We start from the raw sequence: 24,149 nt of genomic DNA, 5'->3' as shown, positions 1-24,149 counted from the left end.
AACTATCAAACAACTCCAACCAAGAGTCACCAAAAACAGGAGACAAGAGTGCGGATCGTTAAAAGAGATGATATTGTTGCCCAAACAACTGGAAGAAAAGGAAAAAAACTCTCTCAAAAGTATGAATTTTCACGGCTTTTTTATCATTTTATAGTTTGAAATCAATTTTCATGCTAAAATTATAAAATATTGTACAAAAAAACATGAGGGGCAAAAGATTTAGAAAAAGTCCCACTTTAAAAAGTTCAACTGCATTTCTCAAGATTTTATTTTTTACAATAGTTTTAATCAAAATCTTCAATTTCTATAATTTCTGTAATTTTCTTTCATAATATGTACAACAAATTGCTTATCAATGATTGAAGAATATGAACTTTCTACTTGCCATCGTCACTAGTTGAATTATAATTAAATTGCTTTGGATCGTTTACCAAACCGCACCAGAGAATGCTATTCGAACAACAATAGATTAAGATATGCAACGAGCCAAAGTTAAGATAAAAGTTTCGTGTCCGAAATAAATGCGATATTAAACAAGTTTAATCATTAATAAAGCCAAAGCCAACGAGGACACAACGGTTAAAAAACTAAAACCCCGAAATGGAGGACGGAGTTATCTTTGAAGAATATAACTTTAGAAGAAGAGGAACAACGAATATCGATGGCTATACCATGCGAGAGCATTTATTGTTGATTAAAATAAAGTTGAGAGATCCTTCGCATGCTGCTTAGTTTGGATCGGATTGGATCACTTGCCGACAGTTGTAACGCTTTTTTCGTAGGGACGTAGGGATATGAGGTAGTAATGCCTTCACGTCGCCTGCAAGCGGAAGTAGATTGGCTTGTTGCTGACAAAGTAATGGCTACCAGATTTAGCAACTCGATCTGATTTGTGGGACTTGGATTGTCTACCCTCGTCATTCTATGTTCTTTCCATGCTCTTCTATATATGATCATGGTTAAATCACGTCAATATTTTATATTTTTATTGATTTTATCTTATTATTTCTATAAAAAAATCGATATAAAATATTAATGTAGTTTAATTGTGATCACATGAAGATATGAGAAGGGTATAGAATGGGAGGGCAGAAAATCCAAGTGCCTGATTTGTGTTACGTATGTCTTAGATTTCCATAAATTCATGCTTGCTTAAATGGAAGAAGTAGAATTCTTTCCCTTCTTTTTTTCTCTTCCTTCTATCCCTTCCTATTTGAATGATCACGATTAAATTATGTCAACATTTTATATTAATTTTTTTTATAAAAAAATAAAATAAAATAAAAAATGTGAGAAGAAATGATTAAAAAATAAAAAATAGGAAAGAATCGTAGCCCTAAATGGAATCTAACATACATCTGCCTAACGTACTTGAAAAACTATTTTAGAGTACAAACCTCATGATTAGTATCATTAAAACCTTTCGTTATCATATAAGCTTGTTTCTATTTTTTTCAAATAAACGATCATATTTACATTAAAAAAAGAAGGTTGGTTTAACCACACAATGAGTGAGTAAATAATGTAGTTTAAATTCTTATTTAGCAAGAATCGAATAAAAAATCTCACTTATAAACGAACATCAATATCACTAGATCGCAGTACTAAGTGACATATTATTTTAGTTAAACTAGCTAATTAACACATTGTTTCTCATTTAATAATAATAGTAATTTAGAAAAAATTAAAAAACCTCCCCTTGTAATACATTGTTTCTCATTTAAAGAGGATCTGAAGAAGAGAGTTTCAAACACTCACTCTGGCATCTCCTAAGGCAGATGTCGTTCCAATTCGGTACTTGATGTTGGTTTACGCAGACAGTGCGGGCACACGCATCAGCACACGCATCCAGCTCAGATACACCGCAGACGGTAACACAAGTATCAGGAATAGGGTCCTTTGAGAATGCACCAACCTTTTTCAGCATTCTCTTCGACGTGCATACCCTTTCGCAGACAAAAATCTCATCAGAACTCTTCTCCCTCCCTCTAGCGCTCTTTAATCTCTGCTCTTCGCCACGCCTTTTCTTCACTCGAAACGCTTGTCCTGCAACTACTGCAGGGATAGCGGCCAATAGGGACCACCACACTTCCACCATCACAAATGCAGGGATCAACCTCTTCTTCAGCAGGCTAATACAAAAATAAAAATATAACGAGCTTAGGTAATGATTTAATCATCATCGGTATGTCAATCATGCAATACTTTGTAAACTTCTCCAGGTCATTATCAAACAACTCCAACCAAGAGTCACCGAAAACAGGAGACAAGAGTGCGGATCGTTAAACGAGATGATATTGCCCAAACAGCTGGAAGAAAAAGTACAAAACTCTCTCAAAAGTACGATTTTTCATACCATTTTATTATTTCACAGTTTGAAGTCAATTTTTATGTTAAAATTATAAAATATTATGCAAAAAATATGAAGAGAAAAGTTCTAAAAAAGGTCTCACTTTAAAAAGTTCGGCAGCATTTCTCAAGATTTTATTTTTTACAATAGTTTTAATCAAAATCTTCAATTTCTATAATTTTTGTAATTTTCTTTCATGATACTGTTGACCCTAAAAATTACAAAACCTACGTGGCGCGCAGGCCGAGTAACTAATAAGCTAACTACGTCCTTCGGTCGAATGCGGGGCGTGCCAACTCTTCGGCCAAGCCTGGCCGAGGAGTAAAATTTGTTGATGTAGCTTTGAGCGCGTCGCTGACTTCTTTATCTTGCGATTGCGACCGAGGAAGGAACACTCTCGGTCTCTGGGTTCTACAACCTGAAGACAAGGCTGCTAATTCTGCGGAGTTCACAAATCGTCCGAGCCCGATTTGGTCACTGTGATTATATTCGTGAGAGTATAAGCACGTCGAATCGAGACCAAACTGTATGGGCACAGGTACTCGAACGTGATGTATGTCTTGATGGTGAACGTAGTTCGGCCGTCGGAATGCCGAACCTTGAAACTCACTTGTGAGTATCCAATCATAAAACCACTCGGCGACCAATACGCCGAGTAATGTAATTCGTAACACCTAACTATGCCGAGAAGGCTAGCAAGGTGACCTCTGCCAACAAAGGTTCGAAAACCTTTCTCGACCGAGACTTGGATAGATAATCGGTCGACCTCGACGCAGTGCTGTTTATCCAAACTGAAGGTGCTTCTTGGTCGGCTGATTTTGCGGCAGCAGTGCTGTTTATCCAAACTGAAGGTGCTCGCCAGGTGCTTCCACAGTGCTGTTTATCCAAACTGAAGGTGTGTCGGCAGGAAAAAGAAAAGGAAAAAATCTCAAGGTGTTTGAGAGGTTTTGCGCAGGGCAATTGTATGCTGATTTGAAGGTCCTTTTCTGTTGCATGATTTCTTGTATTTATAGTGCCCCATTCCTTGAAACCGACTCCGATTTGGATTGGGAGTCCTTGTCCTATTTCGCCTCTTCCTCGAACAAACCTACTCCTACTGGGATTCTGAATTTTCCTTCTTTTCGGGACTTCATTCCTTGCTGGTCGAGAATCCTAGTTGCACCAGGACTTCCTTGACCTTTCTATTTATCTGGACTACTTATGATAGGATTTGGCCGACCCTACCAGCTGGCCCGGGCCTTATTATTCGGCCCATATTATTTGTCATCACCTTGGGCCGAGCACATCCTGCTGCTCGGCCCAGCAATAATATTTTGGGCCCAAACATTACCCCCTCGCTTCTGAGGTCGCCGACCGTTAACTCTTGGTCGGGCCTCGACCTTGAAGAAGCGAAAACGTTTATTGCTTTTTTGGACTTTACTTCCTTAATGACCGTTATTCCTGCGCATTTATGAGACATGATTGCACTTTCCTCGTTGCCCCCAACGCGTGGCCACGTGTCGATTCTCCGCCGCTCTTAAAACTTTCAATCGTGGGCCTCGAAACCGTGCACTAACTGGAACGTCTTATCCTCATTAATGCCTTAAAACTGGCGCCGCACGCAATCGTGCGTCCTGGATTTTCGACTCCTCGATCCCCTCTTCGCAGGTTCCCAAAATATCCGAAATGATTGAGCCTTTCCCGGTTAAATTTCCCCCCAATTTGAACCAGTGCTTTTCGAATCCCAGACGTTTGATATTCATCCTGAAAGGCCTACAAATACCCACATTTATGCCATTCGCATCTTACGCTTTCAGAAACTCCACCATCTCAAATTCTTTATCCTTGTTCGCTCAAGTCAAACCTTCCAGCTCTTCCTTCTGCAATTATTTTCTCCAGCTCTTCCAAATTCTCTCCTACCATCTCTATTAATGCCTCCTTTATCTCGAAGCTCTCTGACGAGATCAACAAATGCAAAGATTTCATCGATCGGAATGTGATCAAAACACTACGCTTCGAGAATGACATGGCCACCACTCATCAGATCCTGGGCCCCCTCTTCAGGGATGCAGTGCCATCGTGCATCACCAACCTCCTCAATGAGCAGTGCCTAACACCCATGCTTCAAGGGTTCGACTGGTCCAAATGGTGCTTGGCTCGGCCTCAAGGAGCTTGGCCCTCGACCACCACAGCCTGGGCCGCCTGGGTGGATCGAATGAGATCATTCTTCGGCGAGGAGTGGAAAGCCCTCGGCATCTATGATGCCATCCTGCTCTCGACCATGGAAATTACCATGGACAAGGAGCTGCTTATGGCGGCCTTGACTCTATGGTGTTCGGCCACCAACACCATGGTCCTTCCATTTGGACCCCTCGGCCCTACAATCCTCGACATCTCGGCCATTCTTGGGACTCCACCATCCGGTCTCCCAATCGACGCCGCTCTCTCTGGATGCCCCTCCCTCCTTGACCTGAAGGCGCTTTTCGACGAGCGGGCCGTCAAAACACTCAGCCGAGGAGATCGAGAGCCTTCCAGAGAAGAAGTTCAGAAGCTTCATAAGAACTTCTTCAACTATAATACTCTGATTCTCTACTTTGCCGGCCGAGGCGAGGAGAGTCTCAGGAAGGGAGAACATGAAGCCTTCCTCTTCTATTGGTACAACAAATTTATTTGTTGTACCAGGTCGAACAAGTGCCTGGTCGAGAATATGCCGGTGGCCCAGGCCCTGGCTAGTGGTCACTCTCTGGCGCTTAGCCCGGCTATTCTTGCCAACCTCTTTCGTTGCTTGGCCGAGACGACCATCAACAAGATTGACCCGCACCAGAATGGGCCCCTCTGGGTTTTCCAACTCTGGCTGCAGGTCTATTTCTCCACTCTTCGGCCTGAGGTCCCCGCTTTCCAGCGCTCGGCCGCCCTCGGCCCCCAACTGGCCTCTCGACCGGCTCCTCCTCACCGGGCTGACGAGGTCCTTAAACACTTTTTCAGCCTCGACGTTCTTTCAGACGACGAGTTCCTGGTGTGCCGGCGCCAGGAGTACCCTGCTTCAATCGGGCTCCCGACGGCAACTTGGGCCGCGGCCGAAGACGCGGGCCTTCGTCAGTCCTGGGGCTCAATCGTACTGGCTCGCGACCTTCCTCTTGGTTGCGATGCCCGCCGAGCCGGTTGGGAGGTATACCAGCCCCATTTTGTAGCCCGGCAGCTCGGCTACCTCCAAGGTTGCCCCGTACCCCTGATCGTCTCTCGTTCCCTCCTGAGCCGGGGACGCCTTTCTGGTTCTTCCGAGAGGGAGTGCCGGACGACGGAGCAAGAGTTTCAGGATCGGTGCAAGAAGTTTCGTCTTCGGCCAACCGTTCCGGAATCCTTGGGCATCGACACTTTTGGGGACTGGTGGGATGAGTACACCGGCGACTTCTTCAGCGCCACGGCCGAAGACGTGGTGAGCAAAGTGTTTGGTGACCGGCCCAGACCAGCGCTCTCAACCCAACCTAAGGAGTCGGCCCAAGGTATATTGTTGACTACTTTGCTACTTCAGAAAAAGAAACTCACTTGTCCTCGTTACTAATTACTTTGCTATTTCAGGGGGTCGCGGGTCGAGGACGGTCGAGGTGGTCGCCGCGGTGGCAAGGGCGAAGAAGGCGCCCACGAAGAGGACCCTTGTCACCGAGCGGTCGGTCCCTGCCAAACGCCCCCACCGAGGGGTCGAGCTGGCGGAATAGACCCCTCGCCCTTCTAAACGCGTCAAGAGATTGGCGAAGAAGGGCGACCGGGAAATTCATGTCGTCCCCAGTGACACTACTGGGACGCCTGCTCCTGCCGGCTCTCCAACTGTGCCGGCTGCCCCGGCGTCTCCAACCTCGAACCCTCCAGCTGTCTCCCAGGCCGATCCAATCGTCGCACCCGCTCCAGCTTCGGAGCCGGTCGTGGCGCCTGTAATGGGGAAGTCGGCTGCGCCTGCCGAAGCACCCTCGTCTCCAACGGTCGTTTTGGAGGTATAATTCTGCTTTCACTTGTTTCCTTAGGTTTCTGGTCGAAATGCTAACTGTTTTCTCTTTTCGTTCATGATGTCGAGCGCGAGAGCGACGAGGTCCCGCTGCAGCGCCGCCGTCGACCAGTTAACTCTCCTCCCGTCCATCCTCCTCCGGTAGTCGAGGCGACCGCTCGAGTGCGTTCTCCTACAGCGGATTGTGGCAAGAGACCGATGGCCGATCCTGAGGCTACGGTCGAAACGCCGATCCATCCGCAGGATGAAGATCCTCCCATTCCTCCACAGGAAGTCTCTTCGGCCTTCGTAAGTCTTGCTTTTTTCTTGTGTTGATTTTTTCGTGACACATGTTTTCTTAAAAGACTATTAAATGTCAGGTGCCCGAACATTCATTTCACCGGCAATTTTATGTGCCGAGGGGCGTTGTCTATATTTCCTGGCCTCCGTCGTGGCCATCAAATGTAGATAACCTCCATCGGCCGCGTGAATTGCGTAGCGGTCTAAGGCACTGGGCTCGGCCATTAAGTTCCCTGGGTTCGAGCAATGACCCAAAGGGCATGGCCGAAGTCTCCTCTCGGCAGGTCTAAAACAATCTCCTTTTTCTTTATGCACTACATCACGACGTCTTACTTTCCTTCACACAATTTCCTTTTCATGTGCAGCCATCGTGGGAAGTGGAGCTCGACGCTCTTCTTCAAAGTACGACCGGTGAGGCCGGTTCTTCTGCTGCTTCCGCCGAACCAGCCGGCGCCGTGCCCGAGGCCGAAGTCTTCGTGAAGCTGCACGAAGTCCTGTCTCTTAATGCTTCCCAAGCCCTCCGATGCAAGGGCCTTGACTCCGTTGGAGAGTGTCTCAATGACCTTGCCAGCGGTGGTCACCTGAGTACGGAGAATATCTATTTTCTCACCGACCTCCTGGAGCGGACTCGGCAACACTTCTACATCTTCGAGCGAGCCCTTCAAGCTGAGGATGACTTGAAAGCTGCCAAGGTCGCGCAAGAGGCCGACCGAGTTGATCGCGCAAGAGGCCGACCGAGTTGAGATGGGGGCAATTAGAGCTAAGAAGGCGAAGCTGACCGAGTTTGATCGCCAGATTTCTGACCTTCAGCGTCAAATTTCTGACCTTTAACGGCAAAGGTCTGCTGCTGCTGCGGAGCTTGAGAAGGACTTCGAGGCCAACAAGGCTCGGCTGACGGCCTTCGCTGCCGGTGCACGGCATGTCCAGCAGCTACAGTTCAACAGGAAGACCAGGCAGGCTGAGATAATCCTGGGAGAAGCGAAGTGGCTGGAGCTGAAGGCTGCCCTTGAGACTTTCCTCCCCTCGACCCCTTAGGATTTCACCATTGTATTTGTATTTGTTCTTCTTGTAATGATTTTTGTTATCAATACAATGGTCGTTTTGCTATTAATACAATGGTTGTCTTGCTATTAATACAATGGTCTTACTCTTGCATTTCCCATGTAATTGGATAGTACTTCTTTAAAAACTTTCCATTAATCGGCAACTTATGAACTGAACCCGTCCGATCTCTTAGATGATATGCCCCCTTGCCGAGTACTTTGTGAACGATGAATGGTCCTTCCCAATTCGGCGACCACTTACCAAATTTGGGGTCTTTAATCCCAACAGGCAACACAGTTTGCCAAACCAATTCTCCTTCGCCGAACGTTTTTTGTCTCACACGCTGGTTATACGCTCGCTCGGTAATTTTCTTTTGTGCAACCAATAAGTTACCCGCGTCGATTCGACTTTCTTCTAAGTCTTCTAACTCTTGTCGCATCGCTTGACTGTATTCAATACTGCACAAATCACTCTGCTCGATTACTCGCAACGAGCTTATACTCAACTCGACCGGTAACATAGCATCGTGTCCATAGGTTAACGCGTAAGGAGTGGTTCCAGTGGCCGTCCGGGGTGAAGTTCGGTATGCCCATAATGCTTCATTTAACTTCAAATGCCACAAACCAGGTTTCTCTTTTACCATTTTTTCAAGGATGCCGATCAACACTTTGTTGCTTGCCTCGGCCTGTCCGTTTGCCTGTGGGTAGTACGGCGTAGATTGCTTGAGTCGGATATTCAAACTTGCCGCGTATTCCCTAAACCTATCGGCCGTGAATATAGTGCCATTATCAGTTATGATTGTTTCTGGCACACCGAATCTGGTCACAATATTCTCCTCTACGAAGTTGCATACCTCTTTAGCAGTTAATTCGGCGTATGACCTTGCCTCGACCCACTTAGTGAAATAGTCAGTTGCTACAATTATCCACGCGTGTTTCGCTGCCCCCGATGATGGAGAGATTTTGCCAATTACATCCATTGCCCAACCCCTGAACGGCCACGGTTTAGTAACCGAGTGTAGCAATTCGGCCGGGGCTCTTTGCACGGGTCCATGAATCTGGCATGATACGCATCTCTGTGCATACTCGATGCAATCCTTTAATATATTGGGCCAAAAATAACCGTGTCGTCGGAGTAACCAACGCATCTTTCGTCCAGATTGGTGTGCTCCGCAAATTCCTTCATGTACCTCGGCCATTACTTGGGCAGCCTCGTGTGGGCCGAGGCACAATAGTAGTAAACCATCCTCGCCCTTGCGATATAATTCATTTTGATACGACACGTAATTCGTGGAGAGCACCTTCGTTCTTCGGTCGTGTTTCCCATTGGGGTTATCGAGGTATCGTAACATCGTCTTTCTCCAATCATCTGGTTCTACTTCGACAGCACATACTTCTATGGGATCTCCTCGTTCTAGTAGGGATGGGAGCGACATTACCCTTGTACGTATTATGTGCACGCGTTGGAGAGTTTGCTGATTGATCAAGGCGGGGTACGAGCGTTGACCCGTGGTCGTAATTCCCACAATTCGACCTAGTTTGCCCCCCATGAGTTGTGCTCCGGATGCGATCTGGGCGAGTTCGTCGGCGTCAGTATTGTGGATACGTGAGATGTGTTCAAATGTGATTCGTTCGAACGACTCGGCCAAGTAGGTAGCGACCATGTGATAGGGAGCTAAAGTACAACTCATGCAACGAAACACGCCGTTTAGTTGGTTAATTACGAGTTTGGAATCACCAAGGACGAGAACGCGGGGGGCCCGTAACATGGAGGCCGATAATAAGGGCTTCATATTCGGCCTGATTATTGGTACAGTTGAAATCTAACTTGAGAGAAAAATACCATCGGCAGTGGTCAGGCGACTGAATTGCGATACCGATACCCGCCGAGGTCGAAATGCATAGTCCAATGGGTATCGCGCGTAGTAACGAAACCGATGTCGACGTCGCCTCCCTCGAACCCATACGGGGAAGGGTGTTGTGCCAGGAAGTCGGCGAGGGCTTGCCCCTTGACGGCCTTTTGGGGTACATACTGAAGGCTGAACTCGGATAAGGCGAGCGTCCATTTCCCGATTCGGCCTTTGACAATGGGCCGAGTCAGCATGTAACGAATTATGTCGGTTTGGGCGATGACCTGCGTAACTGTTAGGAGCATGTAATGCCGAAGCTTGGATGCGGCAAAAAACAACGCTAAGCAAAGTTTTTCGACAGGTGAATAATTGATCTCTAGGGAATTCAGGTTTCGGCTCAGGTAAAAGATAGCTTGTTCACGCCCGACATTATTATCTTGCGCGAGGAGGCAACCAATGGATTCGGCGGCTGCCGAAATGTATAATTTAAGGGGTTTGTTGCGACAAGGTGGAACGAGCACGGGCGGAGTGGAAAGGGCCACCTTGATTTGCGTAAACGCAGTTTGATGCTCTTCGCGCCATTCAAATCGGTCATTCTCCTTCAGTTTAAGGAGCGTAGAGAATGCTTTCATTTTACCGGCCGAATTGGCGATGAAACGTCGGAGGAAATTTATCTGCCCGAGTAACGACTGGAGCTGTTTCTTTGTCGTCGGAGGTGGGGCGCTAATGATGGCGCGGGCTTTATTTTCATCGACCTCGATGCCGCGATGGTGTACCAAAAAACCTAGGAAATTACCGACCGAAACACCGAAAGCACACTTGGCCGGGTTCATCTTGAGGTTGTTTTTGCGCATGCGAAGAAACGCTTGCCTCAGGTCGTCCAGGTGTGTTTGACGACGCTTGGATTTTACGACCACATCATCAATATAAACTTCGACGATTGTACCGATTAAGTCATGGAAGATCATATTCATGGCGCGTTGGTATGTGGCGTCGGCATTCTTGAGGCCGAAAGGCATGACTACCCATTCATAAGTACCAAGTGCCCCCGGGTAACGGAAAACCGTCTTGTGGACGTCAGCTTCAGCAATGAAAATCTGGTTGTAACCCGCACGACCGTCCATAAAAGATAGCAGTTCATGATTAACTGCGGCATCAATTAATAAATCTGAGATCGGCATCGTATATTCGTCCTTGGGAGTAGCCAGATTTAGATTACGGAAATCGATGCAAATACGAAGGGCACCGTTTTTCTTTAACACGGGGACGATATTGGCCAACCATTCGACATACCGAGCGGTCCTAATAAACCCGGCTTTCAGAAGCCGAACTAATTCTTCCTTAATGTCGAGTTGTACTTCGTTCGAAAATCGGCGAGGAGGCTGTCGAAAAGGCTTACACCCCTCCTTGATGCGTAGCTCATGCTCGACAAGGTTTCGGTCGAGGCCTGGCATTTCATGATAGCTCCACGCAAAGCAATCTTTAAATTCGTGGAGTAGCTTACGGAGTTCGACCTTCATGGACGGTGGGAGTAACGCACTAATAAACAATGTTCGAGGATCCTCGGCCGTGCCTACGTTAACTTCTTCTAACGGGTCCTTGACTTGAGGTCGATGGTCTTCAAGTTCGGCCGGCGTAGCCTGAACTTTATCGAAAGATAGAACGGGGCCGTTATCTGCTTCGGCCAGAAATTCGATTAAATTAACGCCAGAATGTGGTTGCTTGGTAATGGCGTACCAATGGGCCAGCAGACGTTCCATTGTAGATGAAACCGCGGCCTGACGCCGTTCTTGTGTGGTGTGCTCAATCATCGGTATTGATAACCAAGTTCGCCAAGCCAAGTCTCGCCAAATCCTGTTGGACAGTCTCGGCGCCGTCCTCAATCACTTTTTGTACTGAAATTCTCGTCGGCCGCCCATCCTCGTTGAGGCCTTGGAGGGTGATGTAGCCAACGTGATCATCATAATAGCGAGCCTGAATCATGTTGGTTTCAAATGGTTGGTTATCGGCTGGGTGAACTACGACCGATTTGCCATCCCAAAAGATGAAGACTTGGTATAATGATGAAGGAATGCAACTGGTTTGGTGGATCCAGTCGTGGCCAAGTAATGCATTATAATCGGTCTTGGAATCAATGATGAAGAATGCCGTCATGTGTTGACAACCGGCAATGCTAACTTCCAACGGGAGCACCCCTTTGGTCTGAGATTTGTCACCAACAAAGCTGCTCATAGTGATCCCTGACGGAATGAGTTCATTATCAGAACGGCGTAAAGCCTTCATGACGGATATTGGCATAATGTTGACTATGGCTCCACAGTCGACAAATACTTTAAAAATTGGAAAGCCTTCGATGTGAGCCGTGACGTACAACGGCTTCAGGTGTTGGAGGTTAACCGAGGGGGAGCGGGGAAATAGCTCGGCCAAAGCTGCCTTAAGGTTATCCCCGCTTTGGCTTTCTCTGTCGTCGTCGTTTGCGACGAAGTCTACTTGTGTTGCTTCCTCGGCAACTACGTCCCCGTCCAAGAAACTTGACTGGTGGGTACTCGGTTGGAATTCAGCTGGTAGAACGTGGACCATACTGATCTCCATATGTTCGAGGACCGAGGGGCCCATTGGGTCATGGTCGTCGTCTTCTGGGGAACTATCCTCTGTAGCAGTCATCGGAAAATCCTCGATCAAACTTTTGAGTTCCTCGGTAAGAGCCGGTATCTGAGATGTGGGAACCAAATCGAGTGCTGGTGAGCCATTTCCTTCGACGATGTGGACTGCCGAAGATTTACGTTGGTCCTTTGTTACACGGGCTCGTTCTTCATATGCAATACGGGCGTTCCTCGTGTCTAGATATGTATCCAAACGTGCTATCCATTTTTCCTCGTCGGCCGTGAGGCCGAAAAGCGATACAGCCGAGAAGACTTCGAAATGATAGCGTAAATGCTGAAGGTCTTCGAGCGAAAAGGGTAATTAGGCGGCGTCGATATCTGTATAAGGATCGACCTCAAAACCAAGGACCCGAGCCTCCCGTATATGTTGAAACCTAGCTTTAATGGCTGGATCAGAAGTTTTCTGGATAATTTGCTCGGCGTCAGGACAAGTTAGCGCTAAGTCGAGGGCTTCCTGACATGCCTTGGGGAGTCCGTACAAATCATTTGCGGAGTATTTCTTATGAAATTCTCGCATGTATTCCATGGATTCACCGAGGAATGGAGGGTGTAAGTTGCGCCGTATTTTGATAAACGGCTCGCGCGGTGGTAACGGAGAAAGTTTCCTTTCGGCCTCTTGTCTAAAGTACTCTAGACGAGCTCTCGTTTCCCCAGGCCGGAGAAGGATCTTAATACGTTTCTCAGCCTCCTCAATGGTGGTTTCGAAATCAGCATCCGCTACTTTCTTCCCTTCGGCTAACTCGGTCATGATAGTCGGGGTTGGCCGTTCGCTAATATCTTCCACGGCCTTTTTTGGTTGCCACTGGTTGGCCGGGCTGGCCTGCGCTTCTCGTCGCCGAGCCATGCAGTCTATCTGTTGGCCGCGGCGACGTTTTTGAGATTTAGATAGCGCCGTATACAAGCCAGTTGGAGAGTTGTAACTGTACCAGCGTTGATCCGATGTCCTGGGTGGCTTGAAAGTTTTGCGATCAGCTGGCGAGCCCGAACTGTGGGTATTGCGCGAGTAATAATCTTCATTATAGAAAAGTGTGTCGAAGTCAAGACGCCGCCTGACCGAGGTCTGTTCTTTCGGCTTTACTTGGGGGCCGAGTCGATCAAACACTTGACGTCGTGGACCTAATCCCTTTGATGACGCCGTAGGGGCCGTTGGTGGTGTTGAAGATGTCTTCTTCCCAGGTTCAACTGGTGTTTTACAATGGTCACATAACACCTTTGATTCATGAGTTTTGTCAGCACTTGACCTCGTCATAGGCTCATCAGCGGGTGGCCCCGGTTGTTCCGTTGGTGGTGCATTTGAAAATATATCCAGCTTTAGTCTTGTTTGACCATTCCGTTGGCGGATATGTTGCACCGGGACGTATTCGGCCTTCCTTTGTTTTTGGGAAGGTGAGCATCCACCATACCAATCGTTGTTGAAGGGAAATGATTAACGTCGACCGCCATCTTTTCCGGAAATTTCAACTTTCCTTTTTCGATCCAGCTTTGAATTGTGTCCCGGAACACAACACAATTATTGGTTGCATGCTTATTAGAATTATGATACTTGCAGTATATCTTTCCTTTTAGTTCATCGGCCTTGGGGATAGTATGTCCCGGCCGAAGCTTGATGATTTTTGCTGCCAATAACTGATCGAAAATTGCATCAGCTTTGGTGATATCAAAAGTGTATACTTTTGATGACTTACCCGTTTCCTCGGCGGTCAAACGGGTTTTGGCGTCTTTGGTATTTACTTGCGCCAAAGCCTTGCAAACATAGGGTTTGTCTATTATTATCTCGGCCGCATCCACACTAGCATACTGAGGGTCTTCACTTTCGGCCGATGCATAGCTCACCGTGGGGTTCTTATACAACGTCCCCCGGGATGGTGACTTTGATATCTTTTCTTCTCGGAGTAGATACTCATATTGTTCGACGTGTTGAGCAAGTTCGTACATATCTCGAATATTTGCCCCCAGAAACTTCTTTTTGTACTCCACGTCTAATCCGTTAAGGGCAATCCTGACGAACTCCACCTCGGGGAGTGGTACTCGGCACCAATTCCTGGCCGACTTAAACCTTGTTAGGTATTCCATTGGAGATTCGTCAGATGCTTGAGCCATCCTGGCCAACGATGATACAGACATCTCCATCCCTGACCGATAGAATTGTTCATGGAACTTTTCGACCAACTCTTCCCAACTCTGCACGGAGTTGGGTGGAAGATTAATGTACCAGGCGAAAGCTGAGCCTGTCAGTGAAAAGTTAAACAGCCGTAGTTTGTAGAAATCGCTATTGACGTCCCCACACTGTGCTGTGAACCGAGCCACATGTTCTAGTGAGGATAAAGATGATTCCCCGGTGAAGAGGCTGAAATCGGGGATCTTAAATCCTCGTGGGTATTCAAACCTTTCCACATAAGCCGGGTATGGGTGAATGAATTTTGGAAACTTCGGCCCTTTCTTTAGGGCCGAATCAATCATTCTCTGGACTTCGGTCACGTTTATGGAAGCCACTTCTTCTCCCTGGCTCGGTCCCTCGGATCTATTTCCTGGTCCTCTTCTTTCTAAGGGGACTGGTTGCGGCCGAGCGGACCCTCTCTCGGCTGGTATAGGCACATTCGTCGGGAGCTGCCGAGGTTGGCCGACCTGGCCATCTTCGAAGGCTTTACTAACCAGTAGTTCAAGCATTCTGGTCTGTGTATCGCTGTTACTACGTATGGCGTCTAGCAAATCATTCATCTTCTGACCAATCGACTGCTCGACCTGATGATATTGTTCATCCAGTCGTCTCCGAAGGAATGTCCTAGTTGGTGGATCAGAACCTTCCCCACCATCGTCATCACAATCTTCCACAATCCCTTCCATGAACATTCCAGCTGTTTGATTCGGGACTGCGGGGTTGTAAGGTTGCCCGCCGAGACAGACTTCATTCTCTCGGCGTGTTACACTTGTGGCCTCGGGCGGCGCAACTATGATCGGATTTTTTGTAGAGTGCAAATCCTGCCCAAGGCCTTGCACTGGCAAGTCAGTCGTTGACTTTCCCATGGTTGTTTTCTGCTTCGTAGACCGTGTCTCAATGGTCATGAACTCCGAAGGTTTAGCATAAAGGTCCCACTGGGCGTGCCAAAATGTTGACCCTAAAAATTACAAAACCTACTTGGCGCGCAGGCCGAGTAACTAATAAGCTAACTACGTCATTCGGTCGAATGCGGGGCGTGCCAACTCGTCGGCCGAGCCTGGCCGAGGAGTAAAATTTGTTGATGTAGCTTTGAGCGCGTCGCTGACTTCTTTATCTTGCGATTGCGACCGAGGAAGGAACACTCTCGGTCTCTGGGTTCTACAGCCTGAAGACAAGGCTGCTAATTCTGTGGAGTTCACAAATCGTCCGAGCCCGATTCGGTCACTGTGATTATATTCGTGAGAGTATAAGCACGTCGAATCGAGACCAAACTGTATGGGCACAGGTACTCGAACGTGATGTATGTCTTGATGGCGAACGTAGTTCGGCCGTCGGAATGCCGAACCCTGAAACTCACTTGTGAGTATCCAATCATAAAACCACTCGCCGACCAGTACGCCGAGTAATGTAATTCGTAACACCTAACTATGCCGAGAAGGCTAGCAAGGTGACCTCTGCCAACAAAGGTTCGAAAACCTTTCTCGACCGAGACTTGGATAGATAATCAGTCGACCTCGACGCAGTACTGTTTATCCAAACTGAATGTGCTTCTTGGTCGGCTGATTCTGCGGCAGCAGTGCTGTTTATCCAAACTGAAGGTGCTCGCCGGGTGCTTCCACAGTGCTGTTTATCCAAACTGAAGGTGTGTCGGCAGGAAAAAGAAAAGGAAAAAAATCTCAAGGTGTTTGAGAAGTTTTGCGCAGGGCAATTGTATGCTGATTTGAAGGTCCTTTTCTGTTGCATGATTTCTTGTATTTATAGTGCCCCATTCCTTGAAACCGACTCCGATTTGGATTGGGAGTCCTTGTCCCATTTCGCCTCTTCCTCGAACAAACATACTCCTACTGGGATTCTGAATTTTCCTTCTTTTCGGGACTTCATTCCTTGCTGGTCGAGAATCCTAGTTGCACCAGGACTTCCTCGACCTTTCTATTTATCTGGACTACTTATGATAGGATTTGGCCGACCCTGCCAGCTGGTCCGGGCCTTATTATTCGGCCCATATTATTTGTCATCACCTTGGGCCGAGCGCATCCTGCTGCTCGGCCCAGCAATAATATTTTGGACCCAAACAGATACCTACAACAATTGCTTATCAATGATTGGAGAATATGAATTTTTTACTTGTCATCGTCACTAGTTGAATTATAATTAAATTATCTTGGATTGTTTACCAAACCGCGGCAGAGAATGCTATTCAAATATTAATGGATCAAGGTATGCAACGAGCCAAAGTTAAGATAAAAGTTTCGTGTCTCAAAGCAAATGCGATATTAAACAAGTTTAATCATTAATAAAGCCAAAATCATCGAGGACACAACGGTTAAAAAACTAAAACCCCGAAATCGAGGACGAGAGCAGTTATTGTTGATTAAAATAAAGTTGAGAGATCCTTTGCATGTTGCTTAGATTGGATCGGATTGGATCGCTTTTTTAGTAGGGATATGAGGGAGTAATGCCTCCACGTCGCCTGCATGCAGAAGTAGATTGGCTTGTTGCTGACAAAGTAATTGACTACCAGATTTAGCAACTCGATCTGATTTGTGTTACGTGGGTCTTAGATTTCCATAAATTCATGGAAGGAGTAAGATTCTTTTTTTTTTTTTTTTTCCTTCTCTTCTCTTCTTTCTTATTTCAATACTTACGGTTAAATCACATCAAAATCTTATATTAATTTTTTATTAAAAAAAAAAAGAAAAAACAAAATAAAGAATGTGAGAGAAAGGAATGGAAGAAAAGAGAATCCTAATCCAAAATGGAAACGAATTAGGATTCTCTCTTTCTTTTCTCACATTCTTTTATATTATCTATCTTTTGTTATAAAAAAATTAATATAAGATATTGACGTAGCTTAACTATGACCATTTAAATAGAAGGAGAGAGAAGAGAGAAAACGAAAAGAATTCTACTCCAATGGAAACCTAACACACGTCTGCCTAACGTACTTGAAAAACTATTTTAGAGTACAAACCTCATGATTAATATCATTAAAACCTTTCGTTATCATATAAGCTTATCTTTATTTTTTCAGATAAATGATACTATCTACACTAAGAAAAGAGAGCTAGTTTAATCTCACAATGAGTTCGTAAATAATGTAGTTCAAATTTTCATTTGACGAGAATCGAACAAAAAATCTCAATTATAAGCAAACATCAAAATCACTAGATCGTAATACTGAGAGACATGTTATCTTCAGTTAAACTAGCTAATTGACACATTGTTTCTCATTTAATAATAATAATAATTTAGAAAAAATAAAAAAACCTCCCCTTGTAAATACATTGTTTCTCATTTAAAGAGGATTTGAAGAAGAGAGTTTCAAACACTCACTCTGGCATCTCCGAAGGCAGATGTCGTTCCAATTCGGTACTTGATGTTGGTTTACGCAGACAGTGCGGGCACACGCATCAGCACACGCATCCAGCTCAGATACACCGCAGACGGTAACACAAGTATCAGGAATAGGGTCCTTTGAGAATGCACCAACCTTTTTCAGCATTCTCTTCGACGTGCATACCCTTTCGCAGACAAAAATCTCATCAGAACTCTTCTCCCTCCCTCTAGCGCTCTTTAATCTCTGCTCTTCGCCACGCCTTTTCTTCACTCGAAACGCTTGTCCTGCAACTACAGCAGGGATAGCGGCTAATAGGGACCACCACACTTCCACCATCACAAATGCAGGGATCAACCTCTTCTTCAGCAGGCTAATACAAAAATAAAAATATAACGAGCTTAGGTAATGATTTAAATCATCATCGGTATGTCAGTCATGCAATACTTTGTAAACTTCTCCAGGTTATTTTGGCATAACGAATGGGGTTATGTTATATAACATATAACATAATAACAAAAGTTGAGAAAGTTCAGTTCATCACGAGACAATCCTCGAATCACATGTAGCAGATACAATATCAACAAATGCATCTACCAAAGTTCTAGAGCGAAATATATTAATCCCACGCATAAACAAGGCCACAGAGAAACATGCAAGCATTAGTCCAACATTTACTGTAATCCGGTTCCTAACACGAGATCATAGCCAAGCGGAGTTATATCATCTGATAGACAAACAATAGAAGGAAAGCAGGAAAGAGCTAAAAGAATGTCGGAGTGTCCATCAGGCATTTTCGTTTTCTTAATACGTTCAACAATATTGCCGTCACCTAAGATGACATTTGAGCATGCTGTTTTCCATACTAGTGAAAACTTCCAACTATAAATATTACTCTAACAGTTGGTTTTAGAATAAAATGAAAATCCAAGGGATATATGAATCAAAACAACAGTTGGTTTTAGAATGCAATGCAGAGTGCAAGGAAAACCGCTTCAGCTCCAGGGTTACAGGTTCGGCTGCAATTGAAAAATCAACTGCACAAGCGGGGCATCGAGCTGAAAAGCACAATGTAACTCGCACATTTTAGACATTACAAGCATGTCTCTCAGGTTCCATTGCTATACCTAAATATGTCTAGTAGACATTTCTTTGGCCAACTCTTAGTACAACAACGTCACCAAGGACATTACCAGATGAAGTAATTTGAAGGGAAAAAAAAAAAACCCGTTGAAGTAATTTGTAAAACAACCAATTCAAGCACAATTACGCAATTTTTTGTTACCGAAAACAAGTATGTTCAAGTCCTCAATATCTCTTTTGTACTGCCCCTGAATTGGATTTTTTTCTCCCTCTCATTCGCTTTACTATTGCAAAATTGATCAGTTGCCAGCACCTAGTAAATAAAAAAAAAAAATCCACACAGCTCGTTTTTCATCCTAAACCCTAAACCCTAAATATCATCACAATGCAGAATATAATACATGAAACCCTAGGTTTAGTAAAAGTAAACAGAAAAATTAGAGTCTCAAACACTCAAAAAAGGCATTTCTTCAAGAATTACAGTAAACCGCAAACTCTCCTACACCATCCTAGTAAGAATCAAGACTTTCCGCATCAGAATTTTGCATTAAAAAAAAAGACAAAAAATACAGAGAAATATCTACAATTACAAAATTAAAACCAATTTCAGCCGAAAGGACGTAAATTGATTCAAATTTCTTTAGAATTTCGAGAAATGAAAGAGTAACTCACTGAAAGGTTTGAAGATTTGGAGTGGGAGTAAATTTGCAGGCGTTCGTGGAGTTGCAGAGCTTCTGGAGGTGATTGCGAATGCCGTAAGGTGAAGATCGTCTGAGGAAGTGCCTGAGCAGTGATAAGTCTTTTAACTTTCAACAGTACGAATTGGGCTTGGGCTCCTCAGGCTTAGAGAAACGAAACTAACAAGAGGGCTCAAGGTCCATTTACCAGATGCAGAAGAGCCGAAGCCCAACTCCTATTACCATTCATTTGCTTTCAGTTTACACAAACTTAACATATGACATGCAAAAAATAATGAAGAAAGACTCACTGTTCTAAAAATCCCCACCTAACGCTGCCTAGGCACTAGGCACCTGGCCACCACCCCGATTAATGCATAGGCATTTGAAAATTAAGAAAGGGCGCTTAGACCTGCTAAGACGCTTGTCTAGACCGCCTAGCCCGCCCAGACCCTCTTAGACACCAACCTAGGTTGCGACTCACTTAGATAGAAAATAGATAACTTCATTTTGCATTTTATTCTTGTTCCCATGTTTTCATTATGTTCCAATACTTCATAATATATATGTTATTCTATTTTGTAGTTTATGATAAAATTATGTATATTTTAAGTATAAACCAACACTTATTTACACGAAATATAATGGATCTACTTAAATCTGCCTAGTCCGCTTAGACCCCGCCTGGCCGCCCAGGCGCTAGGCCCCAACCCACCACCCGACTAGCGCCTAGCGTCTAGTGTCTTTTAAAACCTTGGAAAGGCCTAAATTGTAATCTATATTTTTTTCGGGGCTTTGTATTTTTATGTTCTATTTTTTTATGCTCCGTGATAGTGTTTTTAAATAGCGTATTTTTTTAAGATGTAACTTTAATTCTTGATTTTCACGTTTGATTTGTACTATCTTATAATGTTATAATTAAATATATTTTTTTCATATATATATAAAAAAAAAACTTAAATTCAATCCAATCATATGCACTAAGTGTTCGATGAAATGTCTGAGTTGTGCGCATCAAGTGCTCAATGAAATGCCTCAGTTGACACGCTTTGGCATTCTTTGACATTACTGATTAGTTTCCTATATCTACCCTCGACAAAACTCCACATATCATAGTAGTGGTCAATATACGTTGCCATAAGCTTTTGATGAATGTCGTTAGGAATCGGTAGTTGCCCACCAACTTCTTGATGAAATGGTCCAATGAAGTTATTTTGGGTCGGAAATGTGACCACATTATTTGAAAATCCTAGCTACTTTTGTTCTAGAAATTTATTTCTATCAAAAGTATTAATGCATCATTAAATCTAATCTAACAAAAAATTGGGAAAACATTGGCCTTTATAAAGAACAGAGAATGTAACAGTTAATTCCAAAGACATGTTCTTGCTAATTTACAAAAATATTACATCCTTGGTGGGTTTAATTCAAGTGTAATTGAGAACATCATTGAGAATATAGACTAAAAGCAATGAAATTGGGTATAGAAGGTAAGCCAAGAATGATGTCCAAAGGGAAAAGGTGGAGACGAAGCTTGCAATCAGACCCATCACAGTGCAGACAATTAAAACTACCAAAACTTCAGCAGAAAAATCCCAAGTCATTTCACAAGCATAAATTATGGCTAGCAGCACAGAAAATTCCAGAACATTGTTCATAAACACCCCACCATAAATCTGCATCCAAATAAATATGTTCCACGTAAAATAATGAAAATAACACAATTAATTAGGTATTTTCTAATTGAGAAAGAAAATATAAAAAATTGGGCACAATGACAAACCTCAGAAAATGTCAGAGATGTGGTTCTTGGTGTTTTTCTTGAAGCTGCCTTAATTGCTGAAGCGGCTTGTCTGGCATTGGTTGCCAAGGGGACTAGCACAAATGATACAAAGAAAGAAGGGATGCTTGCAGCTGTGGAGAAATCCTGAACACTATCTATAAGAGGTTCTGCTAAAACTGCCAATACAACAAACCCTAGAACCAAATATGTTATAGCTTTCATCCAAGCCCATTTTGACTTGTCGACAGCTCCACCACTGCTGTACTCTTCATTCACCAACTTATCTGTTTCGTCCCAAGTCCTCTGCATAATCATTTTGAAAAATTAATCTTAACGGTCGTATTCATTTAAACTATTACAGTTTGACACGTGTGCAGAAAACTGTGTTAGACGATAATTTGTAGACGATAATTTAAGCTTGGCTTGTGACATGTATGCAATGAATGGGTTTTAAGATATTATTGAAATTATAGGTGAAATTTTTGGGCCCTAACACCAACTAAACTGTAGTACTAGTTGGTATTCCTCTTTATTCTTCACTAATAAATGAGAGATCTTAAGCTTGACTCACATGAATGATGATGACGTATTATATTTGTATTGAGTTCGATACTTATATAGGTAGCTCATTTTGTGGTCTAGTCCAATCTCTCCCTCCCCTTAGAATAGAAAATCCCCTTTCCCTTTAGTAGAATATCGTTGTAGAGAAAAGTTCAATTGTTGTTTTCTTGATTTTTATTTTCTTTCGTGTGTTATGAATTTCTTGTTTAAGTTTCAAGGGTCAAGTGTTTCTTCCAAGTCTTTACCAATTCCGTGAGGACATGAGGATGATAGGACAAACCTTGAGCTTCAATCATTTTATGATCAGCTTAATTATTTAAGTGAAAATTAAACTGTCAAAGAAAATAACGAGTAAAATGAAGGAAGTTTCTATTGTATTAGCTTGAGCAAATAATCTAGAACGAGAGAGTCATCATGACTCAACTCACGGTTCAATTCGATGATTCTCTAGATATTGTAGAACTGACTCGGTCTCTCATCACGTATACAGCACGTGATAGACTAACAATTTTCATAAACTATTTTAACTAATGGCTCGGAATATATATATATATATATATATATATATATATATATATATAATATGTATTAATATGAATTTGACTAAAAGTAATTGTCCAACAAATAAGTTCCTGTAAAATAAATAAATAAATTCAGGAAACAATGCCAATCAAATTAACAATCTAACAAATAAATTATTAAAAGGATAATGTTTGAGAGACTATCTTTTTAGATCATATTTTGCAAATCACATGATGTAGAGGTTCAAGGTTTGATTCTTTCTTTGAATCATTAAAAAAAAAATCCAACTGTCACATCCCGGTCCTGGTGGGACCCCTTCCCGGACCCGACTCCACCGTAGCACGATATTGTCTGCTTTGGACCCCAACCACGCCCTCACGGTTTTGTTTTTGGGAACTCACACGAGAACTTCCCAATGGGTCACCCATCCTGGGAATGCTCTCGCGCGCTACTCGCTTAACTTCGGAGTTCCTATGGAACCCGAAACCAGTGAGCTCCCAAAAAACCTCGTGCTAGGTAGGGATGAGAATATACATTTAAGGATCACTCCCCTGGGCGATGTGGGATCTTACAATCCACCCCCCCCAGGGGCCCGACGTCCTCGTCGGCACACATCCGGCCAGAGATTGGCTCTGATACCAAATTGTCACATCCCGGCCCGGGCGAGACCCCTTCCCGGGCCCGACTCCACCGTAGCACGATATTATCTGCTTTGGATCCCGACCACGCCCTTACGGTTTTGTTTTTGGGAACTCACACAAGAACTTCCCGATGGGTCACCCATCCTGGGAATGCTCTTGCGCGCTACTCGCTTCCTACGGAACCCAAAGCCAGTGAGCTCCCAAAAGGCCTCATGCTAGGTAGGGATGAGAATATACATATAAGGATCACTCTCCTGGACGATGTAGGATCTTACACCAACCATCAATCATCACATATAATTTACAAAATATGATTTTACTAGCTCTTTCCTGATTGAAAATATGTGCAGTCAGTATAGAATGTGTTCGTATAAAGCAGTCGAACGTACTCAAATGAATTTCAGTAAAACTAAAAAGTCAGCTAGTGAAGAATCTGACCACTCATTACTTGATGAAGGATTCCAAATGATGAGAATTCAAAGCAAAACTTATTGTCTTTTGGACAGGTGTATGAATAATGTAACCTAACAAGGGGGTTATTACCAGGAAATTCAAATGGTGACATTCACTTCACCAATTCTAATTAATAATGTTAAATAAATATTATTAGAGCATCAATTAATTTACTAGTCTGTTTCTTTTAGGTTTCTCTTGCACATGGATGTAAACTACGCAAGGAAGTATAGATTTACAAGAGTCGCTTTGATAATATTTTTTCAATTAAACAACAATGTCAAATTCACTTTAGTATTGCTATCATGGAAAAGACATTGTTGAGAATATATTGATAAAACAAAAATTATAAGTACAATAAGTTAGAGGGACAAGAAACCCAGCCCTAGCACAGTATCAAAAAGCAAATAGAAACAACAAAAAATGAAAATGGTAGAGCTAGAAAGAATGAACAAGGCTCAAACCGACAAGGAAACTCAAAATTAGATAATAAGAAAACCATTAAAATAACTCTTAAGAGAAGCGGAAGTTCATAAGCCCCAAAAGATTATGAACAAAAGTTGCAGCTGCATACAAGGGATAAGAATCCGACTACCAATAAATCCTAACATTATCTACACTAAAGTTGGCTAAACAATCAACCACGTAATTACCGTCACGATATATATGAGAAACTCGAATCCAAAAGAAACTATAGTTGATATGATCCCTAAAAGCTCTATTTTATATATATTTTTTTTAATTTGCGAACCACAATATTTGTTTTTTTTTGT

At 43.8% G+C, this 24,149-nt stretch overlaps 1 protein-coding gene, 1 non-coding gene and 1 pseudogene across 2 annotated transcripts; all 3 read right to left on the bottom strand.

Annotated features, from left to right (window-relative positions):
• Positions 1-1,646: 1,646 nt before the first annotated feature.
• Positions 1,647-2,270, bottom strand: LOC137741427 (uncharacterized protein At5g64816 pseudogene; annotated as a pseudogene).
• A 15,137-nt stretch (positions 2,271-17,407) lies between these two features.
• Positions 17,408-19,547, bottom strand: LOC137743597 (uncharacterized protein At5g64816). The gene is made up of 2 exons (XR_015952969.1): positions 19,412-19,547; positions 17,408-18,029 (listed from the first exon to the last, which is right to left on the bottom strand). It is a non-coding gene; the product is annotated as an uncharacterized protein At5g64816 (transcript).
• A 1,296-nt stretch (positions 19,548-20,843) lies between these two features.
• On the bottom strand, positions 20,844-21,514 carry LOC148693233 (sodium/calcium exchanger NCL1-like). The gene is made up of 2 exons (XM_088680340.1): positions 21,200-21,514; positions 20,844-21,092 (listed from the first exon to the last, which is right to left on the bottom strand). Exons 1-2 carry the CDS (start codon positions 21,512-21,514, stop codon positions 20,844-20,846), a joined length of 564 nt encoding a protein of 187 aa, XP_088536466.1.
• Positions 21,515-24,149: the final 2,635 nt, after the last annotated feature.

Source organism: Pyrus communis, chromosome 11 (assembly GCF_041283825.1).
Source record: "Pyrus communis isolate YQ-2024b chromosome 11, ASM4128382v1, whole genome shotgun sequence".
In the NCBI taxonomy this organism is placed as follows: Eukaryota; Viridiplantae; Streptophyta; class Magnoliopsida; order Rosales; family Rosaceae; genus Pyrus; species Pyrus communis.
Note: the sequence above shows the minus strand (reverse complement) of the source record. Positions and strands in the feature narration are given on the sequence as shown.

Bases quoted from the DNA above. Each gene is read 5' to 3' on its own strand.
- LOC148693233 (XM_088680340.1), bottom strand. From the start codon at position 21,514: ATGATTATGCAGAGGACTTGGGACGAAACAGATAAGTTGGTGAATGAA. The intron at 21,093-21,199 runs GTTTGTCATTGT...ATTTGGATGCAG, and splicing joins CATCTCTGACATTTTCTGAG to ATTTATGGTGGGGTGTTTAT.